We start from the raw sequence: 17,805 nt of genomic DNA, 5'->3' as shown, positions 1-17,805 counted from the left end.
TTGTTTTTTTTATATTTATAAATAGCTATTTTAGGATACTCGATTTAGGAACTCACTAGTGCTGGCTTCCTAGATGAAACTAAAGTCTCCGAAGAACTGATAGAAACACTTGAATAAAATTAACTTAAAGTGTTTAAAATTATATGTATATGTGCGTACAAAAAATATTATCCCCATTCTGAATGATAATAATAGATATAAATAATTATGTGTGTTAGCTGCCAATTCCCCACAAATACAAATGTTGTTTTTTATAAAACTATCACAGCTGTATTTATCAGATACAAAAAGGGTGCCACAACAAAAGAGAAACTTTCGCAATTGAGGAACAGAGATACGCACACCACTAATTCGGTGCGGTCATCTGTTATAATGTGCTGAAAAAAATCTTTGCTTCTTTCCCGGGGGTCAACGAACTCGGGGAGCCGCCCAGCAACCTTTGACAGACGAGTACCTAATATTCCTGAGTCCCTGGTCGCCTGCCCCAACTTGATTTCCTACATGGTGGACTTGTTCATCATCTGCCGTTGTAAAATACAAAAAAAAAGTTGGGCCCCTTTATGATTTACGCCGCTCTCTCTCGAGGAGAATCAGCCCCATCTGAGGCAGTCACTTTCGATTTTAATTTTTCTAGGAAGCTTTTTATAATTTCGACCAGGCGAACAGCTTCAGGCAGCCGTTCCAACTGGCGATCGCACAATTGTATTTTTATAATCAACTTTTTGAGTGCGGCTCTTCCGGCTGTCTCTTTCACACCCGCGGGCTATTGATACAATGGAGTCTTTTTTATTTTTGGTAGGTTTTTGGTGTTTTCATGGTCGGTGACCTACTTTTTATTCACGGCTGATGATATGCGGCACACTGAGCGGAATAATTCATAAATAATTAAATGATTTGAAAAGTAAATAAAAGTTTCGAATAATTTTTATCGAAGAGTGTTACTTTATTTTTAGTATGAAATATATTTTAACGAAATGCTTCTTTTTATTCCCAGCCTTTGTGTTCCCATGAAAAGCTTTAAGATTTCGCAATATCTTTTCAGCCTGGATGGCATAATAATGTATCTTAAAAGTTTGTTTATTTTTGGGCTTATTTTCCATGATTTACCCCTTGGTAAGGCGCAGTTTAAGTTGGTGCCGTGCGCGTGAAATCCGGTGTAATCCTCTGAGGGATCATAATTAAGCCACAATAACTTGTCATATTTAAGCCGCTCCGGGCTGCTGCCGTTCTGAGCACTCCGATCCCATAGCAACAACTCATTACAACGTTCCCGTTCTCTCTTCCTCTTTATACAGGTCTCACTGTGGGGCTGCGCAATGTCAACGTTCGCATCCCGTCCGCTGTTAAGCGCGGCGATAATGCGCTCTTAATCTGCAATTATGACATCGAGAACGACACGCTCTACACGGTGAAGTGGTACCGCGGCAGACGGGAGTTCTATCGCTATACGCCAAAGGAGAATCCGGCCTGGAAGATATTCACCAAAACGAATGAAATCGATGTCGAGGTGAGTGCAGAGCTGCCAACGTAGCTAAAGCCCTACTTTAATAGCTAGAACTAGCTAAAACCAATGGGGGAAACTTTTTATTTTGTCAGTAAATTATTTATATTCTTTTGTTTATTATTTAAAAATGTTTTTTAAATTAAATAACAAAAAAATTCAAATAATAATAATTTGAATTAAGTTAATAAGTTACTGAACCAAAAATTCAAATGTGTACGTTTAAACTTTACTTTGTGACTTTCACAAGTTTTTAAATAAATAACTAGATTTTATAGAAAAGCTGGAAAGCAGCCATGTTGCCAACACTCCTTGAGTGCTCTTTAAGCGGTTGATAATGATGATGATGGTGTTTATTGAAACTGAAAAACAAAGACAGCGGTAAAGAAATGAAGGCAAAAGAGTTGCCAGTGCAAATTGCTTTAAATAACTGAAGGCAAAGTGCTGCTGATGGGCTTCTTTGTTGCTTCCGTGCTTTTGCTGCCGTGGTGTTGCTGTTGCTGCTGTGATGTTGCTGACGGTATTAACGACAGCAGCAGTTGCAGCAAGGGGCTGTCTGTAAACAATCGACCTGTTTTCGATGTTCATGTGTGCATCGCATCCATGTTTGTTTTATGCATGTTAAAAAGTTTTAATTAACAATTTTGACTTTCCATTTGCTGCGCTCTTATTGTTGACTTTTGCTGACATTTCGATATTAAAAACGACACTGCAAAAGGACAGAAACCGCATGAAATAAACAGTATATATTAAAAAACTGTCGAGGGGAAACAATGAAGGTTACGCCTATCTTATGTAAGCACTTACGTAAGTGCTGAGAGCAAATAGCTGTGGGTTTGCGTTACAGACTTTATTTCGCTGTACACAATTAATTTATCAAAGGTAAAAATAACACTTGCCTATATCATTATAAAACTAGATTTAATTGATTTCGATATAAATGTAAATACAAGATTTTTTAATTTATACATGGTTTATTTTATAATTTTGTAGCCGAAAGTGATATAGGATTTTAAAATATATTTTATTTTCAACAGACAACCCAATCGAATGCCAGCCATGTCCTTTTGAGAAATGTTCCAACCTCAATATCCGGGAAATTTGCCTGCGAAGTGTCCGCGGATGCACCCACCTTCGACACTTCCATCGTGGCCGCCGACATGGAGGTGGTTGGTAAGTAATCGAGGCTTGATCCGCCCACCTGTCACTGACATCTCCCATGTTTTGCCCCCAGAATTGCCAACCCAACGGCCGATAATTACCGGCATCCATTCAAGATACCGTCTGGGGGACGTTGTGAATGGTAACTGCTCATCCGATTACTCCAAGCCAGCGGCTAATCTCACCTGGTGGATCAATGACATACAAGTGCCGCCCAATTACCTCCGCATCTACGATATTCAAAGACATTTAGCTGAGCACCTGGAGTCAGCCGTTCTGGAGATCAATTTCGTGGTGACAGTGCATCACTTCATTAAGAGTCGCTTGAAGGTAATTCTGTTTGTTGTTTCATCTGAAAAACTTGAACCTAATCATAATTAAATTCTTTAGCTAAAATGTTCTGCCCGAATACATGAAATCTATGCGCAGGAGAGCGAGAAACTGATCGAGGAGGATCGTCCCAGGATTTTGGCATCTGGCAGATCCCCAGATATGAACATGTATCCTTTTGATCAGCCCGGTGATGTGGATGAGCACAATGAGCTATTTCTAATTCATTCTAGTAAGTTTTTTAGAAAAGAGAACAATAAATCTCCATATATATCGTTTCTAATACGTATGACGGGAAGAGTCATTCATTAAAGTATATATGGAAAATACCCTATCAATTCATACTTTTCTGTAATAATTAGTTCAAAATACCTTTAAGCAAAGAGCCAAGGACATTTTTAGTAATTTTTCAACTTCATTCTTTTTTTTCTTGCAAGGCAATAAATTTTCCATTTGATTAACTTCCGGTCGTTAGTAGGTGAGCTTTGTCTGCTTAAAAATTAGCCAACAGATAGGCAGATGAAGAGAGCAACTGACCCTACAGGGCCCACAGATCTTGGCCTGATTGTTTTTACAAGCCAAACATATATGCACAGGGGATACATTTACACGCACGCCATTACAATGATAAACTGAGGGGCATTAAATCAAAGTTAGCGAAAAAGGACCGAGCACCTTATTATCCTTGTGTGTTTTGGTCCTCTGACCGGCAGCGATTTATTAATGCTCTGCGCTAAGCTGGAAGCAATTAATTCAAAGATTAATTTGACCGGCGGGTGCCCTTCCCGAATACGATTTCAATCTCTTCCTGAGCTAAGCCAATTTTTTTTTTTTTTTTTTTTTTAGATGCCGCTTCAGGACCATTTGCTTGGAATTTTATCCTGATTCTTCTTCTGTGGCCAAGTGTTTGGGTCCTGGGCGCCTGGGAGAATCGGCGAAGGAACCTGTTGGAGGTCGAATATTTTGACAGGATGGAACGGTGATAAGATGGCCACTGGCAGGAGAGATGGACTTCAGGTGGGACTTGGGACGATAAAGAACCCCTGCTCGGGCTCAGCAATTATGGAACCCATATTTAGCAAATCGATTAGCAAATCAACAGTGAAAGGTCCTCAGCATACCGAATATACCTACTCATATATACCTAAACCTATGTTAAGTACGTAACTGTAAAGACAATTGCATTTCCGCAGACCCGTACTCCTCTAACCCTAAGTCAAGTGTAAATAGGCATCGAGCGCATCCTCGCATACTCACCAGGAATATATACCTACATTTATATACATACTTATATATATCTACTCTCTAAGCAGGATTCTAAATGTTTGCTTTCGTTGGGTTTTGTCGAGGATTTATTGTTAAGATTGTGGTTTCTAGGCAGATTCATTGTTCTGTTCTTATGTGTCTGTTTGAAAAACTGTACAACTAAAATGTTTAGCTATAGCGTTAGCTTTAGTGTCTCCTTAAGTTGAAAGTGTGCGTATGAAATATTGATAAAAGCCAAATAAAAACCGTTTTATTTGATCACTTATTTTTTGTGTGCTTTGAAGGCCATAGGTAAAATAGGTAAGTAAATATTTTCCATTTATTAATTTAGCTAGTTTTAATGTTAACCCATTAAACAAATAACCATTAATCCTTTTTTTATACTCAAAATCTAACCATTACAATTTACTTATCCTAATTTTCTTTGTCCTATCCTTTTGATATTATCCTTTACCAGTATTTATTCTTTGGTTGACCCATTCTGGTATAGTGTAAAATATTGCTGCGTCAGTGGTGAAAAAAGATAAAGCGAAATTAAGGGCCAAGTTCGCCAGCCGAAACACAAATGAAAAACTTGTAATTTACGTGACAAAAAACAACGCACTGCCAGTAACAGAGACTGAAATTTGGAGTCACAATTGGCGAAGTGACATGAAAAACAACGTCAAATGGGCTGTGCTGAATTTGGCAACACCCACAGTACACTGTGAGCTCAAGGGTTGTGTGTGTGTGTGTGTTGTTCATCCCACCCACTTCCTCTTTGCTCCTGTTTGCAATTTCGCACTCGAGTGAATCTGCATCCCAACTCCTTGCTAAGCATCTGCATTCGGGGGCAAGCTTGGGCTAGGCACTGTAGCAACAATTTATTTGGCATGTGAGTGCGCTGCTGGTGCCCACTGTTCCCAGGCTCGACTCTTGTGTTCCAAATATCCAAATGCTGTTTGCTTGTTTTCATTGATATCATATTTATAGAAGTGGATAAGCTAAGTATAGATGTTTAAATTCAATTAATACAATCGAATTTTATACTATTGGTTCATGAATAAAAATCAAAAAAACCGCCCAAATAATAATTTGAGGATGATTTTATTTTAATTACCAAGCTATAATCTTAAAAACAAAAACTAAATTTATTTTCCTAATAAATAAATTTGAAGCTATAAGGTCAAAAATTGTATATAGAAAATTGGTAAATCCTAGGAAAATCTGTCTCTCGGAACGACCCTCTCCTTCAACGTTTGTATCCGTATCTGCTGGATCTTTCTACCAGCCGGGCCAATTGCTTCAAAATGACTTTTGGCAGCGGGCAAAAACCGAGCTGCAGGAGCTGCTTAATGGACAATCGAAAACGCATTGAACTGGCAATTTTGGTTTTGCTCCCGTGGCAAATTGATTTCCGTTTGCGGTCGCATCCCAGCGTCAACTGGCCTTCGATGACAGCAGTCGCCGCCGCCGCCAGGTGGCGCACTCATTAAAACTGCACTGCAAGCCGGTCAAAATTGGTAGTGGGTCGTTTGGCTGGGTGGTGGGCGGTTCTGTGGATTCCAACCACTTGCCGTTGTCAAAAGCAGTCGAAACGAGCCGTGAACCAAGGAGCCGCTCGCAACGTAAGCTTTTTTGCAGTCCTGCTTTTGACTTGCGAGGAACAAACAAACATTTGTTAATTACTTTTCCGGGTGCAGCCACAGAAAACAGAAATCGGATTCATTTTCCAGTCCTTTTTTCTGGGCATCCGGACAGTCGTTCCTTTTTTCCTTTTGGTACTCACAAAAACTGTCCATTGTTCTAGACGCGTTGAAATTGAAATTAAGCAATTTTAACTTTGACAATTACGACATAAAAACATCGGCGCTGGACATGAAAAGCAGACAAGTTGCTGGGGAAAATAAAAAAGGAAATTGCAGAGTTGGTTAATGCACGGGACAACTTTAAAGCAAGTTGTCAACAGTCTGTAATCAAAGTGTATTCTGATTAACTGACGTTTATTAAATATTGATGGTTGAGATCTGATCTTTCATAAAAACACCCCAAAAATACGCTAAGCTTGTTTAAGACTAAGCCAACAGACCCTAAAAGTATGTTAAAATAAAATATCTTACTTCCAAAAAGAACAACAAGTTAAATGAAATGAAATAAAATTTAAACATTCTGAAAAATAAATAGCTTAATTATCCAATAGAAAATGACAGGTGTTGCCATTTCCCCATTTTTATGTGATACTAAAACTAACAAGTAGTTGGTAGAGATGGATTTGTTTTTAACACGAAACTATATTGAGCTATATAAAGGATATTTAAATATGCAAAAACCAAAAATTTATTTTAGTCAATTGGTGAAGGGAGAGAAAAAATGCATTCATTTTTAAGCGATCAATTTTTTGGGGTATAAATATATTCTTTCTTGGCTCTTAAATTAACTTGCCAAAGATAAATGTTTATACGAGCACTTTAAGAAATGGCGCTTATGGTGTGAATTGATAAACAAATGAGGGCGGGTAGTGAATTAAATAAATTAAATAAATAAGAAAAACGTATCGACGAAAAGATACCTTGTACTTTGGCACTTTAAAAATAAAATTAAGTGTAAGACGATTTTTTATGCATGGAATATTTACAAAGAAATATTTAAAATCATGAAGAGTTTAACTTTGAAAATTTTTTCTATATGTTTTCATTATTCTTTTTGTCTGTGTAAATATTATAATTATAATCACTTTTCCTTAGGGATAACCATTTTTTAAGGTTCTCTAAAATTTTTTTGTTAAATTCAAAAATTTTTTTGTTTAGTTTTACATACGAAAATATTTAAAGGGTGTGGGAGCGACTATATGCAGAAAACAAATTTGTTTCTAAACAAATAAAATCATATAAAGAGAATCTTTTAAATTCATGGTCACGTTCCATCCTAAATGGAATGCTCTCCAGTACGATAAATAGCCCAGATTTCGATCGTGAAGACTCCAGTGGTTGTCTAACCAACCTTTGAGAATGTGGTGCGGTGTTTTCGCAATTTTGTGCCTCCTATTGGGGATCTCTGAGGCCCGCAAGGGATTCGGACCAGGAGAGCAGGACTGGGGCTACGTAGACGTTCGCGAGGGGGCCCATATGTTCTATTGGCTCTACTACACCACGGCTAATGTGAGCAGTTACACGGAACGACCACTGGTGCTATGGCTTCAGGGAGGACCGGGGGGCTCTTCCTCGGCGCTGGGCAATTTCCAGGAACTGGGACCTGTGGATACGAAAGGTAACCCACGGGAGGGAAACTGGGTGCAGCATGTAAACGTGCTGTTCATCGATAACCCAGTGGGTTCGGGCTTTAGCTATGCCGATAATACTAGTCTGCTGGTGACCAACAATGAAGAGCTTGTCGACGACCTTTTGACGTTCATGCTGCACTTCTATAAGAAGCATCAGGAGTTCAAGAGCGTCCCGCTGCATATTTTCTCGGAGAGTTATGGTGGTAAAATGGCTCCTGCCTTGGCTATCTGGCTCGATGAGGCCATGAAAGCAGGAGAGTTGGCTGAGCCAGGAACCCTTAAGTCCGTGACCATCGGCAATCCATGGATATCAACTCGACACATTTGCCGGGAACACTCAAACTACTTGTATGTCAATGGCTTGATCGATGAGGATGGAGTGGCGCTACTCGATGCCCAAGAAGAACGCATCCTTAGCGCTCTTAAAAGACACGAATTCAATAACGCCACCAATGAGTATTTGGAGTGGTATGATCTTATGCAGGAGCTGACCGGAGGGGTCTACCTATATAACACACAGACCCATTTGGATCCCTCAGAAGATCGAACCTACGGCTATGGGCCTGAGTTGAATGATTTAATGGAGAACGTTAGTGTGGCCCTGCAGATTAATGGCAGTGTCTATGCCTCCCAGGTTATCGATGTGTTAACAAGCCTACACGAAGATCGCCTTAAATCGGACTATAATGCGAGTGAGTATACTAGAGAGGCAAATATATTCTCTTGCATATTAATTGCAAATATTTATATCTGAAAAATATTTGTTTCAGTTCCCCGCCTGCTAAACGAGACCTCCGTTAAGATAAATATTTATTCTGGCCAGCTGGATACTCTGGTGCCGACAGCAGCCACTTTGTCCTTGATCAAGGATTGGGCCTGGAATAATAAGTCGGAATATCTGCAGGCCAATCGCACTGCCATCGTTATCGATGGCATACTCCAGGGATTCCAGAAAGTCGGAGGCAAATTCGGAATGTACTGGATTAATCGATCGGGACACTTGGCTCCCAGCGATAATCCAACGGCCATGCAATATGTCCTGAAATCCGTCACTCAATATGACGCAGAGTCCTCAGAGAAGTAAACGTAACTTAACAATTAAACTAACTTAAATCACGAGAAACCACGAATAAACGAATAATTTTATATCTAATTTTACACCTGGAATGCCAGATGCCTATTTTCATTATTTTCTTCTGACGTCTCAATCGAATGCAAAGCTAATATGTATCGTGGGTGGGTCTTTCGGTTGGGGGTCAATGTTTACATAATAATAGCGTATGCCAGACACAAAGGCTCTTCCACAAGTACTCTCAGTTCTTCAATAACTTTATAAACATTTCTAGGGTATTCTATGAGAGTATTTTTTTCCAGTCACAAAAATTTAAAGTGTACTTAAAGATAAATTAATTTTATTTACCTAAGTATGCGTTAAAACTTTCGCAAGGGAAAAATAAATTATCTCTGCCTAGTTTCAAATTGAAATAATATTAAAATAGTATTTAAAATATAAAAAAAAGGGTAATCTCACTTGCGATTACCACATGTTTTCTCAATTGTTAGTGCTCATTGGAAATTTGAATGTTTTTCCAAGTATAATTAGCAATCGGCCAAAAGCTGCGTCAGATCAGTGCGCATTTCCCGCCGGAGCAAGCAGTTTAGTTCCACTTTCCTTTCGGTTGAATTGTGATCACGATATGCGCCTCAATCTGAACAAAAATAATATTTGGGTGTGGGCCCAATGTTTTTTCATATCGCTGACCTCGGTGCAAGGTGGGTTCGTCTTGTTTAAGCAATCTAAACTTCGTGCTTTAATAAAAAACAGACTGTAGTTTCAAAATACGATCCGTCAGAGAGCTCAAAAGTCAGAGACTCGCCTAAGAAATAGTTTTATTGTTCCAGGACGCGTTGACCTCGGACTCGGCTTACAGGAGTGGGACTATGTCGAGGTTCGCGAAGGCGCTCATCTTTTCTACTGGCTCCTGTACACCACTGCAAATGTTACACATTTTACGGAAAGACCGCTGGTTATCTGGCTGCAGGGCGGACCCGGAGTAGCCTCCACGGGCAGTGGAATCTTCGAGCAACTGGGCCCAGTCGACATTAATGGCAATCCCCGGGAAAGTAGTTGGGTGCGGCATATGAATGTGCTCTTTGTTGATAGTCCCGTAGGTACAGGATTCGCTTATGTTGAGAAACACGGTCGATATGCCAGAACCAATCGGCAGATCGCCCTTGATCTCGTTCAGCTGATTAAACATTTCCTCAACAAGTATCCGATTTTTAAAAGCGTGCCCCTGCACATCTTCTCCGAAAGTTATGGTGGCAAAATGGCCCCTGAGTTCGCACTTGAGCTGTATTTGGCCAAGAAAAAAGGGCAAGTGGACTGTAATCTGAAGTCCGTGGTAGTTGGCAATCCCTGGACCTCCCCACTGGACAGTGTCCTGTCGTATGCACCCTTTTTGCTTCAGGCGGGCGTTGTGGACGATAATGGATATCACAGAATATCACGGCTGGCGGGCGAGTTGGCCACTCTCGTCTACGATGAAAAGTGGCTCCATGCTCTAATGAAGGCTTCCGAAGTTCAGGAAGAGATCTCCGTAAGCGGAGCCGGAGTCTTTATCTACAACATCCAAAAGCGCGTCCATAAAGATGAGGTCTATCGGTACGGTGAAGATCCGCAAATGAGCCAATTCCTTCGATTCAATGTTACTCAGGCTCTTGGACTTTCTAACATGCCCGTGTGGATGGAACAAAATTCCACGGTTTTCGAACGCCTTGGCCGTGATATTTTCAAACCGGCCAGTAATATAGGTAATTTGCCTTTTGTTTTATTAAAAGCAAATTGTTACCTAAAGAATCAGATTTACCTTCAAAACTCTTACCTTAAATATCTCATTTTAGTTACAAAGTTGTTAGACGAGACGCCTATTCAGGTGGGCATTTACTCGGGAATTTTGGACCTCCTCTGTGCTACGCCCGGAACCGTTCGTTGGATCAGTAGACTGAAGTGGGGCCGCAAGTCGGAGTATGCGAAGGCACCTCGTACTGCCGTCCGAATTGACGGAATGCTCGAGGGCTACGAAAAGCACGGTGGACGACTAAGCATGTTCTGGGTCTTTCGAGCGGGACATCTAGTGCAGCAGGAGAATCCAGCAGCAATGGGATACATTTTAAAATACTTCACTAACTATGGATGATGTGCAAAAACTTTGAAATAAAGTTCCAGTCCCCACCAAAAAGCATCTACTATGCCAGCACTTTAAATTTCAATCACCTCCACATTCCCCGACATTGAGTATCTCAAAGCGCTTCGTAATTAAATGCCATAATTCTCGAGTCAAGGCCGCAAGTCACCCACATGAGGCTAGGAAGCCCCCAAGCAGCAGACCCCATCAGCAACAGAAAACAATTCTCTAACAATTTACTCAAAATTAACTGAATCCCGGCTGCCTTCGCCTCAAACTTTCCGGCTGGGATGCGGTCGGCCGCATCACACGGACAGACATTCGTCTGGCTCAGGCGGAGCCTCATTGTTGGAGCGTTTTACAGGTGCACCGCATCAATTTATTTTCCACACAAAAGCCTATTAAAAGTCTTACACACTTGGGCATTGATGAGCGGCCGGGGAACTTCAAGTTTCGGGTCTGGGTAAATGTTTGCCAAATGAAACCACTTAACCTTTTTTTCTCCTGCCACCGAAGGAAAAATGAGCAGAGTTTGAGTTTCAAAAAAAAGCTGCGTTGCGGTGACTGGGACCGCAGCAAAACAAATTAATTAAAAACTTAAAAGTTTGTACGGCAGCGCCTCAATTGGATGGGATGAAGGAAACCGAGGAAAGACAAGGACAAGGAAAATCGTTCATCCTGGATATTTGGAGAGCCACCAAAGTCTGGCAATTGATTTTGCTAAACATGTGTTCCTCCTTCTGTAGCTATTGCGAAAAAGTCTTGCACTAGTTATTCGATAATTATATAAGGTTTCCCGTTCCAAGTAGAGTTCTTAAAAAACAAGCACAAACCCCTATACCTATTATTAAATAAGAGCAAATATTAATATTTCTCAGGTAAGTCATTTAGTTCGACTAATTTTATTTAATTTATTTTTATGGTAAGCCAATTTAACAATTGATTTTAGTAGCACAACTTCTTACATATTTAATTTTGTGCGGTACTTTCCGAAACACCCACCCTCAGAAATCACTCACGTCTCTTTGTCATCAACAACTAATTAGGAAATACTTACGGTCGCGAATCGCAATCGAATAACACAAGGAGCTCCAGTGCCGAATAGATAGATTGTAATTGGAGTATATGGTTTTTGTTCTCGCGTTCCACACGAACCACGCTCCGTCACGTCAGGGCGCCGAGTAATTTTCACACAAGTTAACGCCACATATCGTGCATATTAATTATAGGCAAATCTAATTTGCCAGACCCCCGCCGCATCACAGGATCGCCGCATTTGCAGGGGTTCGGGCACAGCAGACGGTAGTCACGTATAAGGACCCGTCCCGCTTCAAGTATGCGGATAATGCTCCTGCACGTATGCCACCGGTTCTGAGCAGGCCGTATCTTGGGCATGGTATTCCGACCCGGGCTGGGTCATGTGTGGCTGCCACGTTTGCCCGGACGAGAGAAGGCTATTGTAGCCATGTAAAATATTTATAGGTAAGCATGCCAAGATTTACCACGCAGCTCACAAATTGCTCCCGTATGCCGGCTCTTTCTTGGCCCGGCCAAGAGTAAAATAAATTAAATGCCTGCTGAAAACAAAGGAAAATTCTTCGCATGAAAAATGTGGCTGGTCGATGGGGAGGGGTAAGCAGAAGGCGACTGTAGAACAAAATTAAAGAAAGCAAAGGTGAATAAATAGGTGCTAATTAGTAAACAGTCAAAGGCACATGTTGCCAATTCCTTAGGTTCTGGGGGTTGGAACTACATCACACTGAGAAACTGTCTAAACTCTAATTCGTTTTACTCGATTGCAATTCTTGTTTATACCCAAGTGATATAAGTTTAATAATTCAAAAACCTTTTGGCTAAGTATGTGAGAAGGTTTTGTAATGTATAAAAATGTATGTCTGTTGCACTTTGAATTTATCTCAAATAGCTTAATCATAAAGGACTTGTGGGATCTCCATGTTGAAACAATTATTCAGGAATTCCACACCTGGACTTTGCAAAAAAATTTTGTCAATATTGACGTCGGCTCCGCTCCGCAACTTCCATTTAAGCAAGCGATCTTTGACATCCGCACAGAATTTGCGTTTTGCAGCCATTTCCTGAGACTTTATATGGCCCAACTGTCCCTGAACTTTGCCTATGACAAAATACAAAAAAACAATTTAAACTAATTTTGTTAACATTAAAAACACCTACGAGTCTTAGAACGCCGATGGCTATCTCTTAATTGTTTATGTAGCTGGGATTCCTCATACTCGGCAACTATTTGTCCATATCGTCGATCTATAGTTAAGTCCTTGACTTCCACTTTGTCTTCTTCTGTTATATGACACATTTGGTTTACATTCGGCCCGGCATAGGGTAACTGGGTACGGAATCTAGCGGATTCAAAGTACTTGCGATGGTCCTCGTTTTGGGTCATCATGTTGGCCACCATAGATAACACCCGACCATTGTGAAAGCGGTACACCATTGTGGCCATCAGTTTTTCCACCTTTGGTAGGCAGCTGTAAGGAAAGGCCTTAAATCTATTTTAAAATATCCTTTCTTTTTCTTTTTTTTAAACATAAGTTATGTGAATTAAAATATTAAAATTACCTAGAGCTAAACACTTTTTCAACTTTTTTTTAATTCAACTAGATTACTTACACTGAATTTCGCAGTGAAAAGAGGCCTGGGAGAGATTCGGTTTTCTTAATTTGATGAAACTGGAGAATGAAGCAACTGATAAGTTCTTCGGCGGCGGAGGTTTGCATGCCGTGCAGGTTTTGTACATCATGGACGTAGCGTCTGTCTTGCCAACCCCGAAACAGGGCCTGAATGCGGATGGCCGCTTGATTGAAGTGCTCGTGGAGCGTGTGTTGCAAACGCCTCTCTACCAGCTCCCACAGGATGCGCCGAATCCGGAAGCCGCGCCACCAGCGCTGAATGACAACTGCAGCATGCCAGCGCCGATGGAGCAGATTACGAATGCGGTACGCACGCCAGTAGGATTGTATTCGTCGAGCGGCAATAAACATCTTGTGATCAATTACGTGCATCGTTGTCCTTTTGTAAAAGGAAATCTTTATGATTAACCACTCTAATATCTTTATATTCTTACCAAGACAATTTTACGGCTAATGGCCAGGTGGAACATTCCTTCTCATTGCCTTCAGATCTATGGACCAAAATATTACCATAAAATACAATTTTTGCTGTAGGGTTTCAGTTTACTCGTACTGTATTTCTGATTGTCTTTCCTTTTCAATGGAGGTTCCTGGTGGCGCAATCAAATGCATCATATTCACTGTAAAGTAACTAAAAAGTTTATTTTCTGTAAGTATAACCCGTGGCTTGTGTTGCAGCAACAAATAAAAGAAACTCAAGTGTGCAACTCAAATGTAAGTACAACGCATTCCGTGTGTTTATCAATTAGGATTAAATTTCAAAAGCACATATGATACTGCCAACGTTCCAATTGATAAATAACAAAAAAAAGAAATATAGAGTTCTAGATGTGAATACCCATCGATTATTAATTTAATTAATAGTTCAAAATGGTTTATTGGGCAAGTTTTCCTATTTATTTTGAAAATGTTCTGGTTTACAACTGTTCATACAAATTGTAGTATATTTATTCAGTTTTTTTGGGATTTGAATTGAGAGCTCAACGAGATATCACATTCATTTGCTGTGGACGCAAATTCAGAGTGGGCCAAATTTCGCATTTTTGGTCTAGTTTTGAGAGAAGCGGCCGAAAATGTATATTGTAACCGTAAATGCAGTTTTACCAAGAATTGAATTACAAAACCGAAAAGGTATAACATTCTATATTCCGACCATTTTTGGTTTTGCTTTTTCCACTTTTGGTCATGCCAGAACTTTTATAATATTTTCAGAGGTTCCTGGTGGTGCAAGCTGGTAAAGTTGTCCTGGATCTATAGCTCTCCCATTGGTGTCGGCCTCCTGATGTGTCTCGATATTTGACACTTTATTGTGTGCACATCATAAATTTTAAAATTATGGTTAAATACAGCTAGCTTAAATAGTGTGAGGGGAAAACAATATAAAAAGGTAAGAATTTCTTGCTTGGATGTATAATTAATAAATAAAAAATGGTTGTTCCTAATATATTTTTATCATCATTTCTATCAAGTAAATTTATTTCTTTTAGTAAACTAAATAAAAGATATTTTTAAATAAGCTTTCAAATATCTGCTCACATTTATTTGACTAGCGTTCACGCACATATCCGCACACAGTCATCGCGCACTTGGTGTGCCGCAAAGTATGCAATCAATTTTTATAGCCCACATACAGTGCAAAACCAAAGAATCCAGACCTTCCAGTCCACCTTTAGCCCACTGATGCCACCAACTCCACAGGGGTGTGAGTGCTGCAATGTTTCTCTAATAATTTTCAATATAATCAGCATCCGTGACGATGCCCATGGCTTCGCACAAATGTTGCTAATGTACAAACATTTGTGGATCCAACAGCATTGTAGGTGGGGGTCTGTTAAAGCGTGAGAATAAAAAATTTGAAATACTTTTGGGAGGCCTATCTACAGGAAGTATAAGTGGCTGTTAATTCACATGGGCTTACGAAAGGCTTTAAAATGTCTGGCAGGGGAAAGCAATTTAAGAAGTTTTTGGAAAATTATGAATTTAACAAGCTGTCTCTGAGTAAAACTACACATTAGTTTTCTAACTTTATTAATAGCTTCCGATTGAAAGAACATCTTAACAGATATAAATGTTTGTCCCCAATTGTTTTTTTATATATTTCTTTTAAAAAACTATCTACTTGAAAATACATACTTATATTTTTATTAAAATAGTTTGAATATAAATTTTACCAAAGACGTATTTTGTTATCAGAGTAAGCAATAGTCACCAATTGGACTGAGAACAAAGGCAGTGTTACAGAAGACATGGCTGCATTTTATTTGGAAAAATGTAATCACCTCCCGTTCCAGTGTCTTATCAAAGCTTTTTTTTTTATTATAGCTTTGCTTTTATTTATTGAATCTACTCTTAATTTTGAGACTAACAATAAGTTGACGAATCTTAACATTAAAATTTAACTAACAGTATACTAAGACTGCATTCTGGTTGCGTGTCCCTCAGGTCGGTCGCTGAATGGGTAGGTCATTGCGACGAAGGCGTGATTGGTTGCTCAACCTTCTTAGACCTCTCGCCAGGTGGTTAGGATGTACCGATAGATTGGTGAAGTACTTTACCTTTTATTCTGCGATCACTTCTTTGACTGGTTGAATTTTTAAGTCGCGGTGTATGTTTTCGTTGCGAACGTACCACGGTGCCCCGGTGATTGTTCTCAGGATCTTCGACTGAACTCTCTGAACAATGTTCATGTTGCTATTGCTCCCGTTCCCCCATAACTGGGAGCCGTACATCCATATAGGTTTTAGTACCGAGTTGTACAGCATGATTTTATATTTAAGGCTAAGAAGTGACCGGGCGTTGATAAGCCAAGGCAGGCTGCTGGCTTTCAGCTTTATGTGTGTACTTTTCGCTTCAATGTGCCGGCGCCATGTGAGTCTTCTGTAGAGATGTACTCCTAGTTAAGTTACTTCGTTTGCTTGTGGGAGAAGAGTGTTGTTTAACGTAATCGGCGGGCAGTATTGCCTGTTCAGAGTGAACGTAACGTGTTTGAATTTTAGTTCGTTGACTTTAATTCGCCAATCTGATAGCCATTTTTCAACATCGAGCATATGACGAGCTATCTGCGCAGTTGCTTGAATCGGGCATTTAGAACGGCTAAGAATAGCTGTGTCATCGGCAAACGTAGATGTTGTTAGACGTGTGCTTGTCGGGACGTCTGCTGTGTAGAGGACATTTAGTGTTGGCCCTAGCACGCCACCTTGAGGAACTCCAGCTCCAACAGTGTAATCATCAGATATAGCAGTCTTGCACCTCACAACAAATTTTCTGTCGTGAAGGTAAGACTCTAAAATCTTGTGGATGCTGTAGGGGAGCATTGTCTTGATCCTGTACATTAGACTCTATCAAATGCTTGAGAGGCATCTAAAAATATGGCAGTACAGTACTCTCGTTTTTCGAAAGCGTTTCGAATTTCTGATGTTATCCGGTTGACCTGCTCAATTGTTCCATGCTTTTCACGAAACCCAAATTGTTGTGACGGGATTCCTTCCTGGATTCTCAGGTATGTGTTTATCCGAGTCATTAGGCATTTTTCAAAGAGTTTAGATAGGCAAGAGAGTAGGCTTATAGGTCTATATGACGTGGGGATAGTGTGGTCTTTCCCCGGTTTTGCTATCATTATTATAATTGACTTTTTCCATCTCACTGGAAAGTGGCCAAGTTTTGCGATGGCATTAAAGAGCTGGGTGAGAGTGCAAACGGCGCAGTATGGGAGCTCAATGATCATTTTGGGAGTTATGACGTCGCAGCCCGGGGATTTTTTCGGATTCAGTTGTCTTTTGATAATGCTTACGATTTCGTTTGGGCGAAACTCAATTGGCTCATGTTGAGGCTGGGGCTCATATGGTAGAGTCGGCAAAGTAAACACATTAGTGGCAGGATTTGGTTGGAAGACATTTTTAAGGTGGCAAACGTGCTGGCTCGGTCTGCGTCACTGCGCGCCCAGCCGCCCGTGGACTTTCTAATAGGCATCACGGTTTCTTTCGGTGAGCTCAGAGTTGGGTGAGCTCTCCATAGTGAGTGTTTTGTACTATTAGTTGACAATTGCTCAATGTAGCGGCGGTGGACATATGTTTCTTCTTGCTGTAGAGCTTGAGCCAGTTGACGTGAGGCATGTTTTAAGCTTTGCTTAGCAGATGGCGATCTGTGAAATTGCCATGCTCGACGTAAGCGTCGCTTTTCGAGGACGAGCTGTTCGATTTGTAGATTTGACTTCTTTTGATTGCATTGTGTGTTTATAGTATGAGGTGTTGAAACTCGAGCTGCAGAGACGAGTACAGATTCCAGTGAATTAACAAAACTGTCAGCTTTTTAGCTGATACGTATAAAAGTTCATTTTTTTGTCAGTGAGATATTTTGATAATACTCTGTAATTATCTTCAGACTTCGTTTGAAACTTTTGTTTCCTGGATGTTGCCCTTTACGAGTGGTATTATG

At 40.2% G+C, this 17,805-nt stretch overlaps 4 protein-coding genes across 5 annotated transcripts in view; 3 read left to right on the top strand and 1 right to left on the bottom strand.

Moving 5' to 3' along the window:
* LOC108105180 overlaps positions 1-4,523 on the top strand; it is a 54,694-nt gene extending 50,171 nt beyond the window's left edge. Inside the window, exons 3-7 of the mRNA XM_017211632.2 lie at positions 1,296-1,507; positions 2,539-2,674; positions 2,736-2,992; positions 3,053-3,224; positions 3,839-4,523. Of these exons, the coding sequence (XP_017067121.1) occupies positions 1,296-1,507; positions 2,539-2,674; positions 2,736-2,992; positions 3,053-3,224; positions 3,839-3,975 (914 nt within the window). The 3' untranslated portion in view covers positions 3,976-4,523. The remainder of the gene's footprint in view (positions 1-1,295; positions 1,508-2,538; positions 2,675-2,735; positions 2,993-3,052; positions 3,225-3,838) is intronic.
* Positions 4,524-7,234: 2,711 nt separating this feature from the next.
* Positions 7,235-8,670, top strand: LOC108105124 (retinoid-inducible serine carboxypeptidase). The gene is made up of 2 exons (XM_017211557.2): positions 7,235-8,209; positions 8,288-8,670. Exons 1-2 carry the CDS (start codon positions 7,246-7,248, stop codon positions 8,599-8,601), a joined length of 1,278 nt encoding a protein of 425 aa, XP_017067046.1. The 5' UTR covers positions 7,235-7,245; the 3' UTR covers positions 8,602-8,670.
* Positions 8,671-9,175: 505 nt separating this feature from the next.
* LOC108105135 (retinoid-inducible serine carboxypeptidase) lies at positions 9,176-10,762 on the top strand. The gene is made up of 3 exons (XM_017211568.2): positions 9,176-9,290; positions 9,420-10,331; positions 10,422-10,762. The coding sequence occupies exons 1-3, from the start codon at positions 9,215-9,217 to the stop codon at positions 10,715-10,717; spliced, it is 1,284 nt and encodes a 427-aa protein (XP_017067057.2). The 5' UTR covers positions 9,176-9,214; the 3' UTR covers positions 10,718-10,762.
* A 1,739-nt stretch (positions 10,763-12,501) lies between these two features.
* On the bottom strand, positions 12,502-14,093 carry LOC108105142 (spermatogenesis-associated protein 17). Of its 2 annotated transcripts, XM_017211575.2 has the most exons (5): positions 13,925-14,093; positions 13,806-13,862; positions 13,352-13,750; positions 12,899-13,209; positions 12,502-12,839 (listed from the first exon to the last, which is right to left on the bottom strand). In XM_017211575.2, the coding sequence occupies exons 1-5, from the start codon at positions 13,984-13,986 to the stop codon at positions 12,631-12,633; spliced, it is 1,038 nt and encodes a 345-aa protein (XP_017067064.2). In that variant the 5' UTR covers positions 13,987-14,093; the 3' UTR covers positions 12,502-12,630. The 2 variants fall into 2 exon arrangements, with proteins under 2 accessions (XP_017067064.2, XP_017067065.2); XM_017211576.2 differs by lacking the exon at positions 12,502-12,839 and having other exon boundaries at positions 13,126-13,223.
* Positions 14,094-17,805: the final 3,712 nt, after the last annotated feature.

The sequence above is a fragment of the Drosophila eugracilis genome, unplaced genomic scaffold (assembly GCF_018153835.1).
Source record: "Drosophila eugracilis isolate 14026-0451.02 unplaced genomic scaffold, ASM1815383v1 contig_423, whole genome shotgun sequence".
NCBI lineage: Eukaryota > Metazoa > Arthropoda > Insecta > Diptera > Drosophilidae > Drosophila > Drosophila eugracilis.
Note: the sequence above shows the minus strand (reverse complement) of the source record. Positions and strands in the feature narration are given on the sequence as shown.

Excerpts from the sequence above, each read along its gene's own strand:
- LOC108105124 (XM_017211557.2), top strand. The coding sequence starts at position 7,246 with ATGTGGTGCGGTGTTTTCGCAATTTTGTGCCTCCTATTGGGGATCTCT. Across the intron at positions 8,210-8,287 it reads TAAATCGGACTATAATGCGA|TTCCCCGCCTGCTAAACGAG; the intron begins GTGAGTATACTA and ends TATTTGTTTCAG.
- LOC108105142 (XM_017211575.2), bottom strand. The coding sequence starts at position 13,986 with ATGATGCATTTGATTGCGCCACCAGGAACCTCCATTGAAAAGGAAAGA. Across the intron at positions 13,751-13,805 it reads TTAGCCGTAAAATTGTCTTG|GACAACGATGCACGTAATTG; the intron begins GTAAGAATATAA and ends CTTTTACAAAAG. Across the intron at positions 12,840-12,898 it reads CCATCGGCGTTCTAAGACTC|GCAAAGTTCAGGGACAGTTG; the intron begins GTAGGTGTTTTT and ends ATTTTGTCATAG.
- LOC108105135 (XM_017211568.2), top strand. The coding sequence starts at position 9,215 with ATGCGCCTCAATCTGAACAAAAATAATATTTGGGTGTGGGCCCAATGT. Across the intron at positions 9,291-9,419 it reads ATCGCTGACCTCGGTGCAAG|GACGCGTTGACCTCGGACTC; the intron begins GTGGGTTCGTCT and ends TTATTGTTCCAG. Across the intron at positions 10,332-10,421 it reads CAAACCGGCCAGTAATATAG|TTACAAAGTTGTTAGACGAG; the intron begins GTAATTTGCCTT and ends ATCTCATTTTAG.